This window comes from Rhododendron vialii, chromosome 4a (genome assembly GCF_030253575.1).
Source record: "Rhododendron vialii isolate Sample 1 chromosome 4a, ASM3025357v1".
NCBI classification, from domain to species: domain Eukaryota; kingdom Viridiplantae; phylum Streptophyta; class Magnoliopsida; order Ericales; family Ericaceae; genus Rhododendron; species Rhododendron vialii.
In genome coordinates this window covers 15,329,554-15,354,409 of record NC_080560.1, presented here as the reverse complement: position 1 = coordinate 15,354,409, position 24,856 = coordinate 15,329,554, and the positions used below count along the sequence as shown (strand labels likewise).

The following is a 24,856-nucleotide window of genomic DNA, read 5'->3' as shown; positions in this document are numbered from 1 at the left end:
AAAAGATACGCCCTCCGTCCATGTTTGTTTACTAGCCAAAGATAAAAGATAAAAGAGATAAAGTATTAAGCATACTTCTAATAGTCTCAAAAGAGATAAAAGATACTTTTTTTTGGAGACGTAATTATTGCTTTGGATAATTTTAACTTTCCATTTTTACCCTTCAAACAATGACAGTCATTTCTTTTGAATTTGCCACCTAAAACAAATTTACAATTTTTAAATGATCTAAAAATGACTCCTAAAACATGCCGCCAAAAATCATGCTTTGTTTGGATTGTTATTTGGAAAAAACTTCTTCACTCAAAAAACACTTTATTATTCTTATTTCTAATCATTATTCACGTTTATCTCCAATCATTATTTTTATTTCTTTCTCTTTCTTTATTTCTATCTTTTTCTAATCATTACCTTTATTACCAATTATTACTCTCATTTCTCTCTCCACTCATAATTTTACAAAAAATTTCAAAAACTCATCCAAACACAGCGTGAGCCTTTCAATTTTGATTTCAGGAGGAAGCGGGGAACAACTCGATTTGAAATTTCATTCACCGCCAAAACCCATTAAAAACAGTTTCAAACTCCACCACTATAAAGAGTGATTTTGTCCCTTTCTAAGACTTCTCTCCCAATACAACTCTGTTTTCCCACTACTCCTACTGGCTACTACACCGATCTCTCTCTCCCTATTTCCACGGTTGATTCATGAATTATGGATTCTCCCACTGAAATTTCCTCTGTTCTTTACACGAGAACAAAGAGAAACCTAACCAATGAACAAAGGCAAGAGATTAATCTCTCTCTTTTGCGACAAAGTGATCGTGGAAAACTGAAAACGGGTCTTGTAAAAGATGTGGCTGCACAATTCTCCGTCAACTTGAAAATAGTTCGTCGAATTTGGAGCCGAGGGAAAGCTTGTATTGCCCATGGGTTAGCAGTTGACGTGTCCAACAGAATCCCCGCACGAGTTGGTGGGATCGAGTTCAATTTGGCGCAAATCAAATGATGGCAATCCCTCTTCCTCGCCGGACTAATATCCGTTCTTTGTCGAAGGCTTTGAAATTTGAAAATCCCAAAATCAACACTGCTTAAGAGAATTAAAGAAGGTAAGATCAGCCCCCATTCAAATGCACTCAAACCTGATCTATGTGATAACCATAAGAAAGAAAGGCTTTTATTTTTGTCTTTCAATACTCGAGCCAGGCAGTCTTGGCCTCGACATTTGGGTTGCTCAAGTTCAAATTTAGTTGCCCATTTACAATTAAGTTATGATAAATAAAATGACATACGAAAAGTAAGAAATAAGGTTACATTATGCTTTTAGATTTGAATTGTATTATAAATTCAAAATCAAAATAAGGAATTTTTAAAAGTATAATTACTCTCTCCAATAATAAATAATTATTTCAGTCAGAGCAAAGTATCGAAAAAAATTTAACGATCAAAGTTATTTATTTGCATGATCAAAAGATTTAAAAAGTGGTTGCTCATCTCATTATGATTATGTTGATTGCATATTGGTATCCACTCTAAATAACAAAATTTAAAAACTCATAAATAAGCAAACGAACTATATTCTAACAACTCTCAAACGATTAGACACATTCAATCCAAAATTATACATCAAATATTTGCTAAACAAACAAATCATCAAAAGGACAACAATTCGGATCCAATCCGGTTTATTTGCAGACCTATATAAATTTCTTTGATTTTCCTTGCTGATATGATCGATAACTTTGCCGACATAGATAAATTTGCATAGATTTGTGCAAAGATTTTTTGTGGGAGCCACTTTTGGGTCCTATACAAATGATTTGATCCGTTTATTAATTTTAAATATTTTTTGAGGGATCTTGTAAAAATTAGCTCAATAAAATACATGTAAGTGTTTGATCAAATCTTACAACTTTTCATTCAGAATTTTAATCAAGAAACCAAAATCTAATGGGGAAACCCAACTTTCATTTGATAATACCTAGCTTCCATATTGGCCCCTATTCCTTCAAAGCGATTTGATGTTGGGAAAACCATGTTCACCAAGTTAGATTCGCTTGTATCCAAAGACACTCATCTACGTACAAGTATGGAATCGAAGATTGATCGAGTAATAGAATAGAATAGAACGTACGGAAAGAGAGAGAGAGAGAGAGAGAGAGTTGACCTCAATTAGTGGATAGAATAGAACGTCGTCGTGTTCGCAAAATAGTAGATAAAACGCTGCAGCTCTAAAATTAAATAAATACCGTAATAAAGGAAGGGCAATTTGGTAATATTGCCATACCAAACGATGAACAATAAACACAACTCACTCTTTATATAGTGTGTGTGTGTATATATATAACATAGTATAGTAAGTAGATAGAATAATAAAGGAAGAAAATTGAGTTTAACATTCTACTTTTAGTTATTGGCACTTCATTTTTTGTCTTTTTTTCGATTTAAAATTATCAAATTACCCTTTAAAGTGAATGAAGACTAACAAAGTAAAAGATAATTTAGTAATTTTCATATAGGATAAAGACAAAAAGTGAAGTGTCATGGCTAAATGTAGAATGCCAAAATCACTGTCCCAAAAGAAGGACAATTCGATAATATTGCCGTACCAAACTATGAGGAGTGAACACAAATCACTCTTTATATATGGGCTATTTTTGGATAAAGATGTTAAGTATTAAGTAATTTTGTCTTTATTTAGTAATTTTTTTTGCATTTGTTTGTTGAAAATTGATTTTCACATTTTTCTTTTGTCCATCTGCATTCTTTTTTTTTTTTTTTTTTGTCTCTATTCATGTAGGATTATAAAACTATCATTCATACATTTTTCCCCACATGTGAAAATGGTAATTATATAATTTCACATCACTATAAAACAAAAAAAAAGAGTGCATTTGGATAAAAAGAGAGTGTAAAAATCAATTTCCTTGTTTGTTTTATGTCAAAATTTTGTGACTTATTAATTTGTTATTGATTTGTCTCGTTGGGAGGAATCGTAAAAGTAAAAAATTAGGATCGAAACCCATAATATTTTGAATAAAGACAAAATAAGTCAAAAAGATAGTTATTTTGAATAAACCCATAATGTTTCGATCAATTTTTTTTACTTTTTCGATTCTTCTTAACAAAATGAATCAATAAATCACAAAAATTTAATACAAAATTAACAAATATGGAAAAAATTAAATAAAAATAACAAAAATGATACGGACCCATAAATACAAAGCCATAAAACAACCCATAATCCTTCGTGGAGCCTCTTGGTGGATCCCACCCACGAACTCTTCCACATTTTTTTAAAGCAATTTTGTTCATCATCGCTTTGTCTACCCTCGTGAGGTATGCTCATTTTATGTCATAATAGAATAATCGGAACCATTCACTTTATTTGGATTCATTTGTTAAGAGACTACAATTCAGCTTAATCGGATTTTGGCAAGTGCTAGATTTAACAATTCATTTTTTCAGTCAAGAATTTGAATGAAAATAAACAAATTCCTACATGAAACACTTATCGATATTCGATTGAGTTGAATTTTATCATGATCCTCAAACCAATGAATCATGAAAAATTGAACGGTTTCGATCAACAAATTAGAGCACGAAACGAGTGTAACTTCGCCGAAGGGGAACAAAATTGCTCTCACATTTTCTTCCCACCCACCAAACTCATCCAAATTCTTCTCTTCTTTTTCTTTCCGGCCAAAGAACAGGTGCGGCGTTTTAGAACTAGCCTGTTCAGTCCCCTCTCTCTCTCGATCTCGATCTCGATCTCGACGAGAGAAGTTCAGACTTCGGCTGATCTCCACTTTATCCAGGTTCCGTCATCATCTGCCTCCGTTTAAATTGAATTTATTGCGTTCTCGATTCCAAATCAAACACTAGTGTTTTCAGAGCGGGTTAGATTTTGGGCACTTCAATGTTGCATTGCATGCCGATTGGGAGACTATTTATGACGCAGTTGGCCTTCTGTAATTTCATCATCGTTGTTTCATTTTAGGGGAAAAAAAGTTAAAGGGATATGATGATAAGTAGGGTAATGGAAATGGAAAAGAGAAACAAGGAGGAGGAATTTTATTGAACAAGGCATGGAATCGAACAATGATCCCAAACTTTTCACATTACAATTCACTACTGATCTCTAACCTCTCATCTCCACTTATACAACAAAGAATGAAGAATCTAACTACGGGCTGGTTCTCTTTTTCTTTCTTTTTTCTTTTTGTATTTGTTAGTTTTGTGTCAAAATTTTGTGGATTATTATTGATTTGTCTCAACGTCAGGAATCGAAAAAGTAAAAATTTATGATCCAAGCTCAATTTTTTTTTGAATAAAAACAAAAATAAGTAAGAAAATCTATCTTCTTGGCTTTTTGGCTTTATACAAATAATTATGGCTTTCAATCATACTTTTATACTTTTCCGATTGCTCTTGAGAAGTCAAATTAATAATCCACAAAAATTTGATGCAAAACTAACAAATGCCAAAAGAATTTGAATAAAGACAAAAAAAAAAGAAGCTAAGTGGGTTTTTTTTTTTCTGCTTAAACCAACCAACTAATCACTTTAGCCTTAATTGTTGCACTTGAGCTCCCAACGAATCCTGACAACCTCTCTTGCAATCAGTTGCCCATGTGTTCTCCTGGCATTCCCTGGGCTAGAGTAGAAATACCATCCATTTCTGGTGGTGTATCATTCCACCCCGCATAAGAAGGCCTTGTCTTCAAGGCCAAAAATAAAGCACAAAGACCAATTGGAGACAATCAAGGCATTAGCAATTTGGAGAAGATTGTACTTGGTGAGAGTTGTCAAGGAACCACATTGCAACATTAACCAACCTGGACTTTTCAAGTCCCATATTGAAGTCTTTAATGCCATAAACTTTGTGAAACCTTCAAGCCATCCAATTGCCTACAATGTCCACCATTAGACTAGGATGATACGAATACAATGCTTCCCTCAGTTGCCCATACGGTGCATATCCTTGAAGTCTTGAACCATGCCGTTCAGAATCATTCTGTGGCATTTTATCGAACACAATCCCTACGAGCGTTACATCACCGAATTCAGACATGGCAGTCACCATTTGTGTCACCCAACATGGATTAGTAATTTTATCAAACAATCTGCATGCAAAATCCATAAGCCTTTTCTCATATGGGTCATCTTCGAATCAATATTGCATAACCAGCATATTTTGGTTGCCAAGGACTTGGGACAAATCAATAGTTGTAAAACTAAGTGAAGAAAAATGGTCCAACAGGAATATCAGTGGAAAGTTGGCAGGGAATTTCTGATTCTGTATGATATTCTCATGGTAAAAACAGATTTGTGAATCTTCCCAAGGTGTTTTGCTCAAACTGGGGTTATCTCAAATTCTGTAGATAAGAAAGGAGAAGAGAATAGAAATTGAATTGGAAGGAGTGAGACTCGACTATTTTCAAGGAGTCCCACATTAAAATCTTTTGAAATACTCTCGGATTCATAGAAGGGTGAAATGAAAAAACGCTACTATTTTGAAGGAATTCCTGATCGTACAGATGAGCTCCCCTTCTCTTGAAAGATGCTTGCCAAATAAAGCTTGCACTTTCATGTGAGTTTCAATGTGGTCCTTGAGTAAGAATTCAATAGTAAACCTAATAGAAAATGTGTGTGCAGTGCATGCGTAGGTGCATTCAAGCTGCTTATTTTTGTTGAAGTTGGTCTATAAACTGTTTTATAAAATTGTTCAGTGGTATGCATAGGAGATATATGGCATTATGTAATACACAGATATAAGTTTGTGTCTGCATACTGCACAGTATTTTGTTCTTGAAGTCAGGTTTGGGAATTGCTTTTATGAGATATGTGCTAATAACAGTCTTGAGCTTGTCCATACAGCCTAGATATAGAGTTTGTGTGATATCGAGAGAGAGATTCTTGTGGGGAAAGGGTACGGAAATACTGTCTGTACAGACAGTACTACTTGTCCAAACATCCTAGAAAATTAATTGGTATGTGCTTCTTTCATACAAGTTCTTAAAAAGGTGGAGGTGTATGTGTCTCTATATTGCGGTAGATTGTTAAAGCATCCAACTCAATACCAATTGGTAAAGAGTGGAGAGGCTGCCCAGGCTCATATACTAGTTTTTGGAGGAGATAATTAACTGATGTGGGACAAACTCTAACACTCCCCTGCACGTGCGACCCCCCGACTCGCACGTGGAGAGGTAAACAAAGGATCCATAACACTTGGATCACAATAAATAACGGTGCACTTATGGCACAAACAAGGGGAACAAATTTTCCGAAACCCTAGCTCTGATACCATGTTAAAGCATCCAACTCCAAACCAATTGGCAAAGAGTGGAGAGGCTGCCTAGACTCATATACTAGTTTTTAGAAGAGATAATTAACCGATGTGGGACAAACTCCAACATAGACTATAGAAGCAGCTACTATGCAGAATCTTTATGCTGTTAAAATTAGAAATGGAGCAATCATTTGAGCAGTTGTCATGTTTCATTTTTTGGCACTCGAATTGGTCCCTTTGTTACAAGATTATATATTCTGTCGTTTTAGACTCTGATTAATTTTGGCTTTGCCTCCTCAGTAGCCACCACCGTCCCAATCACAGATTGAAGGTGAGAGGCAGTGCGATGGCATTCCATTGAAATTCGGTCATGAGACTCATGACAAACATGGCCGTGTCAATTTCTTCTCCTTTAACAAGGTGGAGCTCCCTGCACTTCCCTAACATCACTGTTATGAAGAAAGATGCATTGGTGAAGCATCTTTGGAGGTCCTAGCTTCTGTAAGTTTGATGGCTAAGTGCTTCATTTTATAACATTGCTAAATGTTAATTTCATTATGCTAAAGTTTGCTCAACGAAAATGATATTGTTAGTGCACAGCAGCAAGTCACCTATATGTGTTTGGAGGTTTTTATTTTTCAGTTAAATGTTTATTCTGTATTTTTATTTTTTGTTACTCTATTGAAATATTTCCAATTAGGCCACTACTGGAAAATTTCAACTCCTGAAGGATACCTAGACACACACACCCCCCCCCCCCCCCCCCCCCCCCCCCCCCCCCCCCTTCACTAGCTTATTCGTTGGATTTTAGAGCTCGGTAATTAGATTACTTTTATATTTGGTATTTTTTTTTTGACTTGTGAAACCCACAAATAAAATCGTTAAAATTGTAGTAGCCTTGCCCTTGCCTGTAGGACTTAGTTTTCTAGCAATCGGTGATTATTTCAGTTGTATTCGGTCAGTATTGTGGTGGTTTGACTTTCATGAGTCTACCTATGGGATAACCTTAGAACTGTCGAAGTGTTGACCACTAATTCATTAAAATCTAAAGCTGTTAGAGAGAAGGTCAACTTTATTGGTTTTAGCCTTAACATTATACTCCCCCCCTAGTGGTACACGCATGAGGGTGCCTAACTTGTCCAAATGTATCAGAGTAATCATAAAGGTGGACTGAGTTAAATGTATCAGAGTAATCATAAAGGTAGACTGAGTTTCGAACACCTGATCTGTTGGTTGCTTTGAACTTTGATACCATGTTTAATTGTTGATGCCAGCTCATGTAAAAGCTTTAGTATTTTACTCATTCTCTGAACAAAAACTATTCTGAGATAGTAGGCTCTGAGTGAAAGATCAATTGGTGATACTGTTGGTGGACTTTCTCTGAAATCCTTCCTAATTTGTCTTAGAATTCAGTGGCTAGAACCCAACTCAAATGCAACTGCTCTGTGTTCAAAAAGAATTCTGTTCTCTTTTTCGCTTTTATGGTGATTATCACTCCTAAGTACTGGGATATAATTTTGGCTAAATGACCAAGTTAAAATTGCTGAAAGAGACTTTTTAGTTTGTTGGATCTGTTATCAAATTAAAAATCAACTGTAGGAACTAGGAACTATTTCTTTCTCTTTTCTTTTTTGGAAACTTCAAAATTAAATTAAACATAACAAAAGACACAAGTTTCGGAAAAGTTGGTAGCACAGTGTAGTGGGCCAAATCCAGGCAATGGGCCAGGTGCCATGGGCAGCCTGTCGTACTGGCGCTCGTATGTGCCGGACACACATGGGAGGACACTTGTCCCAATCATCCCTTGGAGCCCAATTAGCAAATCCAACATGGGAGCCTGCAGGGCTAACTTGGCGGATTGGGATTTATTAGAGGAGATGAAGAAGAAGAGGTACAAGGTTTGTGTTGTGGTAGTTCTATGAACCTACCTAGTAATGTGAGCGATGAATGAATCCAGCTCCATCCGAGAAGCACCACCTTCTTCCACCGCCTGCTTGGTGGAAGCACCTAGCTCCTCAGCTCTCTTCCTTATCTCCTCCCCTTCTTTGGATGCGATCAGCTTCCTGACAACTTTTGCTATGGTTGACGAAGTCACTATTTCCTCTCTCTGTTCCCATTTGTTAACCGGCAGACCAACCTTCAATATATCTGTAACCAAAAATGCATTCTTGGGTTGGTCAGAGTGCATGGGCCAAGCAGCTATGGGCACTCCCAAAGCTATACTCTCAAAGCAGGAATTCCAGCCGCAGTGACTCATGAACCCGCCTGTGGATGGGTGCCCCAAAATCTCTACTTGAGGTGCCCAATCCCTCACCACCATTCCAACTTCTTTCATTCTCTCTTCAAACCCTTCTGGCAGTTTCTCTTTCATCACCTCTCCTGTGAAAATGTCTACTTTATCGGCATTTCTGAAAACCCAGATGAACTTTTGCTCGCTCTGTTCTAACCCCATTGCGAGCTCTTTGATCTCTTCATCAGTCATTGTAGTTGTTGTTCCAAATGAAACATATAGAACGGACTTTGGGGCTTGTTTGTCAAGCCACTCCAAACATTTGTGTTTTGGGCTATTTGAGTTATTTCTATCATAGTCTGCCCCCAGGTTCAAGGGCCCAATCGCCCACATCTGTGTGTTAACTTTGTTCCTATTAAACTGGTCCTTTGCTATTAAATCAATAAATGTACCTTCGATTGATCTGCTCGAGTTATAGATATATCCGGTTGTAAATTTCAGGAAATCAGCTTGAAGGGCTATGAAAGTCAGCACGTCAATGGTGAAGCATCCTTCGAATGATGGTAGCCCTTTTGGTGGTGGTTCTTTCAGGGACGGTTTTCCCATCATTTGCCACCCGTCGAAGAAAGAAGAAAAGGGTGAAGTTGGGTTAAATGCGTAGGATTCTGCATTTGGAACGTCAGCAACATCCTGAACCACATAAGCCATCAGGACATCGTGGATGATGATAACCCTTCTTGTCATGGCAGAGATTCCATGGAGGAGTGCGGCCATTGGCTGGCGGAGGTGGATGGAAGAATCGAATGAGGGCTGGAGGTGGGTTGGGAATTTGGTGGAGGGATCTGGGGTAGGGGAAGGAGAGTGGACATCAGGGGTGGGGAATTCGTGGAAATGGATTTGGGAGTCTTGGAGGTGGGTTTGGGAATTGAAACGGAGTTTGGCCTGGCGGAGGTGGGTGGAGGTGGTGGCGTAGTGGACGGGGATGTTGTAGGAGGAGGAGATGAGGCAGGAGAGGTGGAGGAGCTGGTTGAGATGGCTTTGGCATGGAAATGGCACCATTATTACCACCACTTCAGCTTGTTTGGAGATACTACTGATCAGGTCATTGCTTGGATCTTTGCTGTGGATATCCATGAACTCTCTCTCTCTCTCTCTCTCTCTCTCTCTCCTGCTACTAGTGTAGTGTCAACTTTCGTATCCCCTGAGCAACAAGAGTGCGATCTTTTTAAAAGGAAGAAACCACCCATTTTCGTTACATGGCACCTTCCCTGAATTAAGAAAGATGCCTTTTGATCAAGTACCTTTTGTTTTATTATCTACATAGGAGATTAAAAACTGAGGCTAATTTTGTATGCTTTGAAACCTAGTGGTGTTAGAATCAACCATACTAATTGGCAATTGCCATCGGAGATTGTGCTTTCGATATTTTTTTCTTAAAATATGCTAATTAGTCTTTGGTGCCATGTGCTATGTGTCATATTGTCTTATTTCTGAAGCGCCGGAGAAAAAGAACAAGAAGAGCCTTGTTGAGACAACCGAGAAAGTGCAATTAGAGATGGTTGACTCTCAGTTCTTGTTCCCGTTTGATAACCCTCTTAAGCCTTGGGATTGGTAGTCCAATCCCAAGGGACTCCTACACCCTTGTTTGATAACCTAAATAGATCCGGACTAATAATCCCTTGGGATGAGTAGTGTGGCCTTTAGGGGCGATTCATAATACCCCTTGGGACTTGGTATTGATAATCCAATCTCAAGTAGGTTGATGCCAAAATACAAAGTTGCCATTGGATTAGTAATAGAAGTTACTTTGCATAAGGGCAAAAATGGAAATATATACAATCAATTCAATCCTATTCCATGTAAACAAACATGGTATTAATAATCTCATCATCTAATCCCAAACAAATGTACTCATTATTAATTCATTCTCATTACTAATCCATTCTCATTACCAATCCCAATCTTTATCCTAATCCTATTTTCTTACGGATCCTACCCATCTATCATTGTTATCAAACAGGGTCTAACCATGTGAGGTTTTGATACAAAATTGGAGTAGTTAGTTCAAATGTGCTGAGGTTACCTTCAGGACCTCGAAAATAGACGAGGTTCAAGACCCCAAAATTAGTTGAAGTGCGTGCAAGCTGGTCTGGACATCTGGTTATGAGAAAAAAAAATGTTGTGAAGTTATGTACAGTTGCAGTGAACTCGTGCTATTCACAGCAAACCATTTGCCTTCCGATACAAATGCAAAAATGAAAGCTTTCGCCTTTTTTGGATAACAACTTACATCTTTTGTTGAGCTTTTGTCAAAGTTTTTTGTTAGTCCTGTTTTCCAGTCCTCCTTAGGATTTCATCGGAATTCTGTTTTGAGTTCTGTTCAAATTTCAACTGTTATTGATTGGAAGATGTGAAGATGTTGACTGAGTTTTTTTTTTTTTACTGGGGTGGGATTTTGTTGACTTTTCCATGTAGGATTTCTCTCTCTCAAATTACTGGATAAGTTGTTGAATTATTATTTTTTTGATCAAATTTAATTTATGGAATGATTGTTCGTAATTTCGCATCCTAACTTGCAGTGGCAGAGATACTGTGAAGGAGCGACCGAGTTGGATAGAGGATTCGAATGAGGGCTGGAGGTGGGGTTGGGTATTTGGTGGAGGGATTCGGGGCGGGGGAAGGAGAGAGGAAATCAGGGGTGGGAAATTCACGAATAGATTTGGGAATTTTGGAGACGGTTGTGTTATTGGACAGGAGTTTGGCCTGGCGGAGGTGGGTGGAGGTGGTGGTGTAGTGGACAGGGATGTTGTAGGACGAGGAGATGATTTAGGAGAGGTGGTGGAGCTGATTGAGATGGTTTTGGCATGGAAATGGCACAATTATCACCACCACTTCTCCCAGCTAGCTGTTTGGAGATACTACTGAGGTCATGACTTGGATCTTTGTTATGAATCTTCACGAAACTCTCTCTCTCTCTCTCTCTCTCTCTCTCTCTCTCTCTCTCTCTCTCTCTCTCTCCTATAGTATTATCATGGATCTTTGTTATGAATCTTCATGTATTATCAATTTTGTTATTGTCACAGCAACAATGAGTACATTCTTTCATTTTTTTGAACGACAATTTTTTTTTTTATTAATCTTTGAAGTTGTTACAAAGACTAAAAGGAATAAAGAGTGATACATTAAATTCCTAAGTAAAGTTAAGAACTATCTTGTGCCTATTCAAGACCCAAATCTTTGGGACAAGCCCATAATCCTAAGCCCAAAAGCAGAGCACCAAAAGAACTAAAGAAAAACCCTAGCCACCCAAAACCTCCAACCAATGCAGCTTGGTCGAAACAGGCCGCCAACATCCCAGACACCGCTGAACAACAACTGCCACCACCGGAGCACCACCCGAGCCCTAATAAGCCCGGGCCCATACAACCCAATGGAGAACTGATCCATCGGAGAAACGTGTTGCAGATGGTGCCACCAAAACGAAGAAGCCCAACGCCGTTAATGCAAATCCGAGGCCATCAACAACGGCATAGCCGAGACGAGCCGGAAAGACACCAACGACGCTGTTAAAGCATAGCAGATGGTGCCACCAAAACGAAGAAGCCCAACGCCGTTAATGCAAACTCGAGGCCATCAACAACGGCACAGCCGAGATGAGCTGGAAAGACACCAACGACGCCGTTAAAGCATAGAACGGGAAACACCTTTTCAAGGATAGGTAGAATCATAATGAGAATGATGTCTACATATTGTGCGATGGACAACCCGTTTTTTATTTTATCGTACCTTTCTTGAATTAAGAAATGATTGTAATGTTTCAATAATACATTACATTACGTTATACTCCTTTTCCCCTCCTTATTTCTCTGCCCATCTCTTTCCCACTTTCTGCTGCATTTGTTGTCATGCTTTTGGCATATTGGCCCTGTTTGATTGGAGGAATTGGAAAATGAGGGATTAGCTAATACTGGGGTCCACGTGGTTTTTTTTTTTTTTTTTTATATCTCAAGAGGATAAGCTAATACCATGGGATTAGCTATATTGTGTTTGGTTGAAAGAGGATAAAGGATGGGATAAAATTTTAAATAGTAATATCGATCGTTGGATCGAAGTAGCAAGATTATCCGAAAGTAGGTTAGTCCCGGGATCATTAATCCAAAGAGGGAGGTGGGATACAATAGTGTGCCATATGAGCGATTATTGGCCTCATTTAGTCTCAATCATAATTCAATCTCACCCCATTTGTATGTTTACCCATGGGATTAGGGGACAATCTCTTACAAGGTAGGCCCTATGTGTTTTCTACTAATCCAATTCCATCCTCAATCCTCCCATCAAACAGGCCCATTGTTCATTCCAAGTACAAGTGGAAGATCACTTGTGCATCAACTGACGAAGCTGATGACCATGTTTGTTTAGGCCTCTAGATTCAATACCTCTTTCTGTGTACGGTTCCTAATAAGTTCTCTGTTTTTTTTTTTTTTTGAACGGCAATAAGTTTTTTCTGTAATTCTTATTCTAATTCCTCATCTTTCCTTCTCCACTCGTTACTCAAAACACCTCCCTCAAAATTCAAATCAAACAAAGTGATGTGTTCGGAGGAAATAAATACGAAGTTAACCCCAAGTAGAGGAGGACACGAGCTCTGCCTTCCATCGGAAATTATCCTGAATTTCATTTTGCAATCATTCAACCCAAGCTTTGAACCGAAATTAATCAGGGATTCTCTCTTTAGGTACATCGTCAAAAAGAACAAGATCAAATTATTAGTATTTGTAATAAATAGTATTGTTGGGGTTCGCCTAGTGGTCAAAGCTTGAAACTTAAGAGTTTGTTCCATTCTAAGGTTTCAAGTTTGAAACATCTAAAGTGGTATCAACTCTTTTAGGTTTAGTTAGCTTTGATTGAGACCCCCGGACGAAAGGGGGCGTCAGATTGATCCCCTACGATCAGAGATGGAACTATGTGAGGGCTTATGGGGGCCACGGCCCCCGCGCAATTTCAGGTTTAAAAAAAATAAAAAAATATAGTTGTTTTTTGTTTGTTAAGAGCAACTATATATTATTTTTGTATTGAATGTTATTTAGACATTTAAATGCTTTAGACTATGTACGTTTTGAGTCCCAAAATCCAACATCTCTCTCTGCGCACGGTCTCAAATCAGCTTTTCCTCCAATTATTACTATTATTTTTCTTTTTATCTTTCTCTATTCATTACCCAAAATAATCTCCCTCAAAACTCAAACCAAATAAACTATTAGATTTTCAAATCTTGAAATTTCAAAATTTGTTCATAGTTCAGCCCCCGCAAATAAGAAATCTTGGTTCCATCCCTGCCTACGATTAGTTGAGGTGTGCGTTACCTGGCTCGGATACCTCTCTTAATCTCTTTGATGTTTGTATTATATTGGAGCTCAAGCTTTCTCTTTATTTCTCCCTTCTTTCTTGCAACTGGAATGCAGTGAATAGAGTAGTAGTGGTGGTGTGTGTATTTTCGGATTGGAGAGGGATGCAAAAATGTGAGGAAGGGTAAGGGACAGCAGGCTGCTGTGCCGGCCAAAACAGCATCGTTCCGAGCCGAAAACTTAATCCGAAACGTTCACTTGAAAGATCTCATTGTATGCTATGGTTCTGCAAAAAATCAAGTTGATTGAGCATCAATAACCTAGTGAACAAATCACTCTTTTGCTTAATTTTTGGCTTAATATTTTGGACATTGATATAATAACACTGTAAACAGTTGATTTATTCACTTGGTTTTCGATTTTCGATCGACTTGATTTTTTGCAGGGCCATAGTATGTGATGAGATCTTTCAAGTGAACGTTTCGAATCAAGTTTTCAGGCTCGGGACGATACTATTTGGCCGACATAGCAGCCTGCTGTCTCTCAAGGGGACATCAGCCCCCCTTCCTCCGAAAAATGGAGGGAGCGTGGTGTCGGAAGTAGGTGGTAGGTTGCAGCTGGCTGGAAGCGATAGGGTTGAAATTCAACCATTGGATGATGGTGGGGTAGGGAGGAAGAAAGTGTGGCAGCCAAGGAAAGGATGGTGGGAGGAAATTGCCATGAGAGAGGGAGAGAGACTTTTTTGACCAAGAAAGTGTGGTGGCCAAGAAAAGGAACGTGAGAGCCGAAATTTTTTGACCACAAAAATCCTATAATTTTATGTATAGCTAAAATCTATAGGAAAATAATAATGTCAAAATTATTTTTGTTGGTGTCAAAATTTTAGTACACAAAAAATTTGTATCATGTGTAGTGTGCAAGATTTTTATGCGCTGGAGTTTTGACACCAACAAAAATAGTTTTGATATTATCACTACATCATCTATATGTGTCATGTGTGTCTACACACATACATATATATTTGGAGTCCGTTTCAAATGAGGACTCTCTTATATTAGTTAAATGTGGACCACCTCATTTCTCCTATTTCTGGATCAAATTTTAATAATCCAAACCGTTTAATGTTTTTAAAACATGATTTCAGGAGTACCCTTGAGAAATCGGAAAAAAAAATGACGAGAGAAGATAAGGAAGAGAGCTGAGTATGACGTATATATAAAGAAGAATAGTCAATATAAAGAAGAAAGCTCAAGTGGAAGCAATAACAGTGCCAAGGAAATTAAGCATCATCATCCATGGATGTTAGTAATATCCAAGATCCAAGAAGCCAAGGCATTATGAGTTCCAGCTCCAAAAATGCTCAAGTGGAAGTGATAGTAGTGCCATTCCCATGTATGCAAAGCCATCTCAACCAACTTCTCCAACTCTCCTGCCTCATCTCCTCCTCCTACAACATTCCCGTCCACTACGCCACCACCGCCACCCACCTCCGCCAGGTCCAACTCCGTTTCAATTCCCAAACCCACCTCCAAAATCCCCAGATCCACTTCCATGAATTCCCCACCCCTCCTTTCCTCTCCCCTCCTCCGAACCCGAATTCCTCCTCCAAATTCCCTTCACACATGCTGCCTTCCTTTGAGGCTTCCTTACAGCTTCGCGACCCCGTGGCGGATCTCCTCCGTGAGATCTCCAACACCGCCACACGGGTCGTTGTAATCCACGACATCAACATGGCTTATGTGGTTCAGGACGTTGCCACCATTCCTAATGCAGAGTCCTATGTCTTTTGCCCTGTTTCTGCTTTCTACATGTCTTTCATGTCATTGAAAGATCATGAAGCTTTCCAGTCACTTGAAGAATTGAAAGGGCTATCAACTATCCCAGAAAATCTACCTCCAGAGGTCCTAAAATTTTGCACTCTTCAAGCTGATTATCAGTCGCTAGCCGCTGGAACCATATTCAACTCATGCAGATCAATTGAAGGTATTGTTTGAATAATTATAGTTGCAGTAGATATATTTTTAATTTGATACGGAAAATAGCATTTTACTAATTAACTTGAGTAGTCCAGAGTACAGCAAAGTAACACCGATTTTGAACATCATTGAAGACATGTATCCAAACTTGCAACTAGTTGCTCTCGATAACTTCAAATACTTTCGAACTAAATATCATGTTTTGGCCGATTGGGCATGCATAAGCAAAGTAGGAGTAAATGTTTGTCATCCATGAGATCGAACATTCGAATACAAACATTTCAAACATTGGGGCAACTGAAATGTTTGTCCAGTCGTTAACTTCAGGGTCTCTGAATTAGTCGATGTTTGCACATCTTGGCCCAGACGTTTGGTTATAAAAAAGAATTTCAACTTCATACCACATCGGAATCTTAAAATATAGCACAAATCCTTTTATGTTAAAATTTGCTTGCATTAAAATTTACTGCAGGTACTTACCTAGATTTGCTGGAAAAGGAAATGAGCAGTAGAAACAAGAAAGTTTGGGCAATTGGGCCAATGAATTCAGACACAAAAGGTGACAAAAGAAAGTCAAATAGCCGCCAACACATGTGTTTGGAGTGGCTAGATAAACAAGCCCCAAAATCTGTGCTATACGTCTCGTTTGGAACAACTACTACAATGGCAGATGAACAGATCAAAGAGCTTGCACTTGGATTGGAACAAAGCAAACAGAAGTTCCTTTGGGTTTTGCGAGATGCAGATAAAGGAGACATTTTTGCCAGAGATGTGGAGCGATCTCCACTCCCAGATGGGTATATATACTAGTATTAGAATTTGAAGTTTCAAGAATTATTGCTTGAATTTAAAGTTCAAAAATTGGCCCAAATTCAAAATTTTCCTTTTCAGAGGTTTTTTTCCCCAGTTTCTTGTCACACTTTTTTCCATTTTACTTTTTTTTTCCCGTCTGGTGTAGTTTTTGGCTCTTGTTCTGATACATTTACATTCCTATATTTATTCCTTCGCGCTTTATTAGTCACGTTTCTTTCCTTTTTAATGGTTCTTGTTTTGATGCGTTAACAGGTACATGGAAAGGGTCAAGGAATTTGGAATGGTGGTGACGGATTGGGCGCCTCAGGTGGACATTTTGGGACACCCATCAACCAGTGGATTTATGAGCCATTGCGGATGGAACTCGTGTTTGGAGAGTATAACCATGGGAGTGCCGATACTTGCTTGGCCAATGCACTCTGACCAACATGGAACTGCATTTCTGGTTACAAACATTTTAAAAGTTGGTCTAGGAGTCACCATCTGTGAACAACAAGAGCAAATAGTGACTTCATCCACCATTTGTGGAGTTGTAAAGATGTTGATGGCATCAAGAGAAGGGGAAGAGGTCAGAAGGAATGTTGAGGAGATCGGTGGTGCCACCCGCCAAGCAGTGGAGGAAGGTGGTGTTTCTAGCTTGGAGTTGGATTCATTCATTACCCACATAACTAGGTAGCTAAATAATTGCTTAGGGAACTTATTGTTTGTTTGTTTTTTAGAGATTTTTAGCAGTAGGTACAGAATATCACATCTTAATTCCCATTAAAAATGAGTTTATAGAATAAATAAATAATTGTAGTCCGTGTGCTGGGGAATGGAATGCGCCATTGGGCAAGCTGCACAGGTTTGTTAACATCTATGGGCAGACCATGAAAATTGTACGTTGAAGAAATGGGTGCACTAATTAGATGTCTAGTTGACATTATTAATTGGCACAAATGCAATTTGAAAATTAGTGTCCAAGATGCTATATAATGGCTATCAAGTTTGTCAATTAAGTTGGCTCTTTCCAAATACAGCACTCATGCGGGTACAGATTTGACGTATGCAACCGTGCGTATAGACAGATTCGTTTTGAACCAGTCTTGGGTCTCACAAAGATGATTTGTTCATTTTGTTTAAAACATTTTGTTCATGTAGACTTGACTCTCATTTTAGCCCATGCTGGGTACGGAAGCTTTAATTTCATGGGTTCAATAACCTCCTCCCACCGTCGCTCAAAATCCTTTTTTCTTGAGTAGTTGTATCGACAAATTATGGTTTCATGCTACTTAGCTAGAAATTGAAATGTAGGTGGAAAAATGTATGCATATTATTGGCAGAGATTTCCAACAACAGAATTAGAAACACTAGACAAAGATCATTCAGGATGATATCGTTGATGGTGATGTAGAACACGTGGATGTCCAATTTCACGATCTATTAGACCGGTCGAAGCCTTGGAAGTCCAAATGATGCTTAATTGCAAATTACCCAATTTGACAAAATTTGGACGAGCTCGGATCGGGCCCAAACTTGGTGGGCTAACTTAAAATTGCACTGCGGTCAATACTCACAACCACAAGTCGTGATTGATGGTGGATTTCGGCCTAATTCATCCGTTGAGGCCTTCAATTTGATATTTTTGCCGTTTTAGGAAAGTTTTAGAACTTTAATAACTCTTAGTCGGTCGGTAATTTCTTTTTAGTTGATTCTTTTTTTTGGAAAGTCCTGTTTTTCTTTCCCGTTTGCAATTTTGGTATTTTCCCCAATTTTCAGGATTATATATTTTTCGGCTTTATTTTTGGGGTTTCGGGGTTACACCAAAGTTTGACCGCGTCGTTCCGTGTCAAAAATAAATTTATAAAAACTTGGAGTTAACTACTACTCCGTAGAATAGTGGTCAAGACCGAGTATCGTTCTGACGGAGACATTATATATGGCTGAGCTACGACAAATTCAATTAATTTTTAGATTAATTCAGGCAAAGAAGTTTGGTTGTTTGAATTTGGAGAATTTACTAAATTAAGAGAAATAATTGAATGGAAAGTTTGTAACGATTGGAGAGAAAAATCTAGGGTTCGAATCCTCCTCGACCTCATAACTCCAACATGCATAGGTGAGATTAATTATTCAAATCAGAAGGGATTATTATTAGGACATGCAAACCCTAGCAATAATCATCTAGAAAATATATTGGGTTGTTAAAAGGCATAAATTATCCTATAGCACGGACCGTCTCAGAAGTACGGTCTAGCCGCCTAACGGCACGGTCCGTCTTACGAGTATAATCTATCTCAAAATTCCAACCACAATCAATGAAAATCATTGTGTAACTCGTATTTGAAAGCATGCATACAAATACTCAATAGATTAAAACCATCAAAATCATTCCATTCAATTGAAACGGAAAGGGTTCTTAGTTATACAATCGATCCGAATAATAAACCTAAAACCCATACATAAAATAGAGTTACTTGGTGCGAAGTTTCATCTTCTCCTAGACAAGGGATTTAGCCGGCCATGGAAACGTGCACAGCTTTTTTCGCAGCCGAATGGTCTCTTGTTCGTAGCACTATTCCGTCCTTCGTTCGCTGTTATTCCCGAAGTCCCCAATAACGAAACCCTCTTTTTTTTCTTTTATAATGCTGCCGCCCACCACTTCTTGTAAATGGAAAATTCTTCTCCTAGTCAAACTCTCCATCTTTGATTAATTAGTTGCCAGAGAAAACAAAACCCTTATTTTTCCTCTGGCCGCCGCTCACGAGTCATGATTCTTGCCAATAATAATGGAGTTAATGCCCTCCAGGTCCTCAGAGCTTAGCACATGCTACAAGCAGGCCCCTAAACTTATTAAAGTTTGCACTTTAACTCATTAAAATGTCAAGCCTCCAAATATCTACAAACACAAAAAATACATCACTAATCTTCAAATAACAATATAAACCGACTTAACAAGGCATAAATTAGAAGGATTAAATGGGTGCTTTTTAGCACTTATCACACCCCCTAACTTACACTTTGCTAGTCTTCGAGCAAAGCAAAGAATAAAAGCAACTAATGAAATAGAATTAAAATCGATAGTTCTTTTAAACCCTCAGGCGGCCCCGGTAGGACGAGTGAAGTCTCCTAAAAGTGCAAGGGTTATCAGCAGTGAACACCGACAAACACGGGGAACCTTTCAACACAAAAAACACAACCTGTCATGCAACTCATCGACATATCAAGCAGAGGACATAAAGCTACCACAAAGATATAGCAAGGCAAACATAGTTCCGAGTGCTAACAATTCAAGAAATAAACTATGGCACTTAAGCTTAGCATGTGTGAGTACAGGCCTCGAGCACATATGAACAATAACCAACTGCTCTCTCCGGACCGAGCTTCGACTTCAATTCTCACCGTGTCATGCACTCACAAATGAAATCACTCGAAACAAGGTGCATTATGAACTCTCGAGTGCGCGGTTTGGAGGTTATGAAAATGGAAAGCAAAGTACTCCGCACACTATGACACGAAAAGAACGCTTTATATAGTGGACACACAATCTCATGAACAAAATGCCAAGCGTTGGAACTCTCCACCAATCAAAGCTCAGCCCAACACCCCTAAGAGCAAATATGACTTTATTCAAGGTTACAGCATTAGGGATGAGATAATGTATCAAGGCTAGGGTAAAAATAGATTCAAGTGTGAGAGAATAGACGAGTATTTCAACTAAATGGGGCAAATATGCGATGTGTACCCCGCTAACTTTAATTCAACTCCACCTTATCTCTCCTTCTAACCCTTCAACATCTTTCAATTACAAAGCAACCATTCCTCTTTTTTCAACTTATCGGTGCCCCTTTTGCTCTCTCTCTCTCTCTCTTTTGTGTTTCTTTTTTAAGGGACACCACCAAAACTCTGCAAAATTCAATAATCTACCCAAAAATTAACCTTTACATTCTTGCCTTTCTCCAAACACAATATGGAAGGTGGAGCTAACCAAGAAAATGCTAAAATCTGTAAGGCTCAATGTGGCTCGCAAGGGATAAATGTGAACACAAAAGAACGAATTAGCCCAAATATCATGAAAGTGCCTATAATCCTCTCCCAAGGGTGTAACATCAATGTGACAAACCAAAACCTAGAGATATTGTTATGCCTTCAAGTTCCAACACTCGGCAACCAAAGATAATGAGATTGACAACAAATGTGTTTCTTTCCATGACAAATAAAGAGTTTATTCGACACCACTCCAACAAAAAGCTTAAGGCACGAAAGCTCACTCGGGCATAAGTCTCCACTAATCATAACCTTTAAGAACAGTCAAATCACAGCTCACAAGCAATCAAGACCCGACATGCAATGTGCAAAAATGCTAAAACAAAAGTGCCAGCAGTCTAGCAAATTGAAACCATAGTTCTGAATACCGTTTCGGACAGGGTACCGGTTTTCCTACTGGTACGGTACGTACCGGTACCGGTCAAGTACCGGGTACCGTTTCGGATTTACCGCAACTACAATATATATAATAATTATATATAATTATAATTCAAAAAAATCCCCCATACCATGAAATTCATCATAAAATATCTATATTAAGACAACAAAATTCATCATTTGGAGTCCAAAATCAAACATTGCAAGTGTATAAATCGCGTAAAAAAAATCTATTAACAATAATACTTGTCATAAGACGTTGTTACTGATTCACGATCATAATAAATAAATTGTTGTTGTTGGGATTTTGGTGTGAAGTCATAAAACATTGTGTTTGCCTTTTTGTCCCACATTGCTTAGTTACAAAACTCTTTTCCATTTTAAATGACTTTGCACACTAGTGAGCTTGTGAATGAAAACCCAAGGAGAGGTCTCGCGCGCTCGGGAAAATAGACCATGGCCGAATGCAATTTGGAAAAACTGATTTGGAAACCAATTAACCGGGTGCGCGTAGGGGGGGGGGTGCAAATCCGGGATTTTGAGCCTCACGCACATACTATAGATAAGCCCACGTTTTGCTAAATTTTTTTTCCCTTTTCCCTTTTTTTCCCCTACCGTTGGGTTTTTTTTTTTTTTTTTCCTTTTTTCCCCTGCCGTTGGGTTTTTTTTTTTTCCTTTTTTTCAGTTTTTTTTCCCCCCTGACCCTCCCGGAAAACAGCCTGCAAAATTTCGGCCGAAACTAGCGGAAACCACATCTCGTCCGGTATTTTCCGAGATTTCCAGTACCGGCCGGTAAGGCCCGGTATTTAGACCGGAACGGTATTGGGGGCTGGTGGTACCGGAATCTTACAAATCCGAAACGTACCAGCCGATACCGGCCGGTACGGAACGAGATTCACAACTATGATTGAATCTACTCTGCCAAAGAGATATCGAAATGATAGCAGAATGCTTATACTCAAGTAATCAACAAGAGAGCACAACACACAACAATCTCATGCAAAAATGCTCCCATTTTTTTTTTAATTTTCAATATTCTCAATTTGTTTCTTTTTCTTTTTTTTAAGACTTAAGACTCTAAACAAACTACTAAAGAAAGCACCCGAAATATTTTCCGCCCCCCAACTTAAACTAGTCACTGCCCTCAGTGATGGCAAAGACACTAAAAGAAATAAGACAATGGAAAGAAAGAGGGATGAGAGATATCACCTCAAGTGAAGAACTAAGCAGAAAAGAGTATGGCGGCCAAGAGGTCCCCCAACTTGAACAAAACAACCTGCAATGCGTTAGTCTCCACCAAAGCAAGATACGAAAATAATTAACAAAACTAACTGACAAAACAAAAATTAAGCAAAAAGAAAAGAAAACTCATGAGATTGCATAAAAACATAAACAATAATTAATAAATAAATAAAAAATCCACCACTTTCTTCACGCGAAAGACATGGGTACTACTTTTCTCCCTTGCCAAAGACTGTGGTTCCTTACTTGTTGGAAGAGCAATATACGTAGGATTCAATGATATCTTGAGAAGTGGTGCCATCATCTAATAGGCTGTCACTCCCTTTGGGGCTGCCAGATTCCTTACTCACCACTCGGCTTATGAAGCAATCTCCGCCAAGTTGGACACTAAAGTCGGATGGTTCAGACAGATTTCTCACTGCTAACTACGTGCCTGCCGCCAAAGCAAATCTCCTAAGTACTACATACATAGCTTTGACAAGGTAGCTATACCACACCGTTGGAAACCGTTTGAGCACGGCGAACATTGGAGGTATCTCACCCTCCATGGATTTAAAGTCTCCTAGACTTCATTTAAAACTCAATTATTTGGATAAACCGGATCAACTAAGTTGACTTCCTCAATCACCTCCTCATTATAAATACCTTCCACATATGGTTTTAAACGTTGACCGTTATCCTTAGAAACTTTACCATCCTGTGAATCTTTAATTTCAACCGCCCCGTGGGGAAAAACTTTGTGAATTATGAAGGGCCCATCCCATCTTGATTTCAACTTACCCGAAAAGAGACGCAAACGAGAATTAAAAAGCCACACCTTTTGGTTAGGCTCAAAGGATTTCCGAACAATATGTTTATCATGAAAAGCTTTAGTTCTATCCTTGTAAATACGCGCACTCTCATAAGCATCATCATGCACTTCCTCAAGCTCACTCAATTGGAGACGACGATGAGACCCGGTAACGATCATATCAAAATTAAACTTTTTAATTGCCCACAACGCCCTATGCTCCAACACTACGGGTAAGTGGCACACCTTACCAAAAACCAACCGGTAAGGGGACATGCCAATAGGGGTTTTATAGGCAGTCCGATAAGCCCACAATGCATCGTCTAGTAGTGTTGACCAATCTTTGCGGTCAGTCCTAACCGTTCTAGCAAGAATTTTCTTTATCTCCCTATTTGAAACCTCAACTTGGCCACTAGTTTGTGGATGGTAAGGTGTCGCCATCTTGTGTGTAGTAGAATACTTATGCACTAGTGCCGCAAAATGCTTATTAACAAAATGGGTACCCTTATCACTTATGATCGCTCTCGAACAGCCGAAACGACTAAAAATGTTGCTCTTAAGGAATTGGAGCACAACTTTATGATCATTGGTTTTCGTGGCCACCGCTTCCACCCACTTAGACACATAATCTACTGCTACAAGAATATACTCATTCCCAAAAGAATTATGGAACGGTCCCATGAAGTCTATGCCCCACACATCAAATAACTCCACCACTAGAATGGAGTTCAATGGCATCATGTCTCGACGGGACATGTTTCCGGCACGCTGGCACTGAAGACACGTCTTACAAAACTCGTGGGCATCTTAAAAAAAAGAGTTGGCCAATAGAAGCCACTCTGCAACACTTTTGCCGCCGTTCTCTTCCCACTAAAGTGTCCCCCACATTCAAGAGTATGACAAAAGGTCAAAATATTATGATACTCACACTCGGGGACACAGCGCCGAATCACTTGATCTGCGCAATACTTAAAAAGTATCAGATCCTCCCACAAATAATGCCCAATCTGAGAAAAGAATCGGTCCTTATCAAGACGGGACCAATGCGACGGAATCTCACCAATGGCTAGGTAATAAACAATAACAGCATACCACGGAGGCCGAACTTGCGACACCTCAAACAATTGCTCATCGAGGAATGAGTCATGGAGAGGCACGCTGTCACATGAGGAGTCAACAAGGATCCTCGACAAGTGGTCAGCCACAGAATTTTCGGAATCTTTCTTATCCCGAATTTCAAAATCAAACTCTTGTAGCAACAGAATCCATCTAATGAGTCTAGGTTTCACATCTTTCTTAGAAAGCAAGTGACGCAATGCAGCATGATCAAAATACACAACAACCTTAGACCCGAGGAGGTACGACCTAAACTTGTCTAACGCAAAAACAACGGCGAGCAACTCCTTCTCTGTAGTGGTGTAATTCAATTGAGCATCGAAGAGGATTTTACTCACATAGTAAATCGCATGGGAAACTTTGTCAACCCGTTGGCCAAGGACAGCGCCAACTGCATAGTTGGACGCATCACACATGATTTCGAAAGGTAATTTCCAATCGGGTGACTGCACAATAGGTGCGGAGGACAGGGCATCTCTCAACTTGACAAAGGCCTTCATGCATGCCTCGTCAAACACAAATGGCACATCCTTGGAGAGGAGATCGCACAAGGGTTTAGCAATCTTGCTAAAATCATGAATAAAGCGACGGTAAAAGCCCGCGTGCCCTAAAAAGGACCTAATCTGCTTAACAGAAGATGGGGGATGGA

General features: G+C 39.0%; 2 protein-coding genes and 1 long non-coding RNA gene across 3 annotated transcripts; 2 read left to right on the top strand and 1 right to left on the bottom strand.

Annotated features, from left to right (window-relative positions):
- Positions 1–3,641: 3,641 nt before the first annotated feature.
- On the top strand, positions 3,642–11,817 carry LOC131324321 (uncharacterized). Its single transcript, XR_009199298.1, has 3 exons — positions 3,642–3,818; positions 6,592–6,792; positions 11,101–11,817. It is a non-coding gene; the product is annotated as an uncharacterized LOC131324321 (long non-coding RNA).
- LOC131324314 (zeatin O-xylosyltransferase-like) lies at positions 7,853–10,624 on the bottom strand. Its single transcript, XM_058356242.1, has one exon. The coding sequence runs from the start codon at positions 9,653–9,655 to the stop codon at positions 8,216–8,218; it is 1,440 nt and encodes a 479-aa protein (XP_058212225.1). The 5' UTR covers positions 9,656–10,624; the 3' UTR covers positions 7,853–8,215.
- Positions 11,818–15,099: 3,282 nt separating the features above from the next.
- On the top strand, positions 15,100–17,669 carry LOC131324316 (zeatin O-glucosyltransferase-like). The gene is made up of 3 exons (XM_058356245.1): positions 15,100–15,849; positions 16,315–16,639; positions 16,908–17,669. Exons 1-3 carry the CDS (start codon positions 15,162–15,164, stop codon positions 17,329–17,331), a joined length of 1,437 nt encoding a protein of 478 aa, XP_058212228.1. The 5' UTR covers positions 15,100–15,161; the 3' UTR covers positions 17,332–17,669.
- The last annotated feature ends 7,187 nt before the right edge of the window (positions 17,670–24,856 follow it).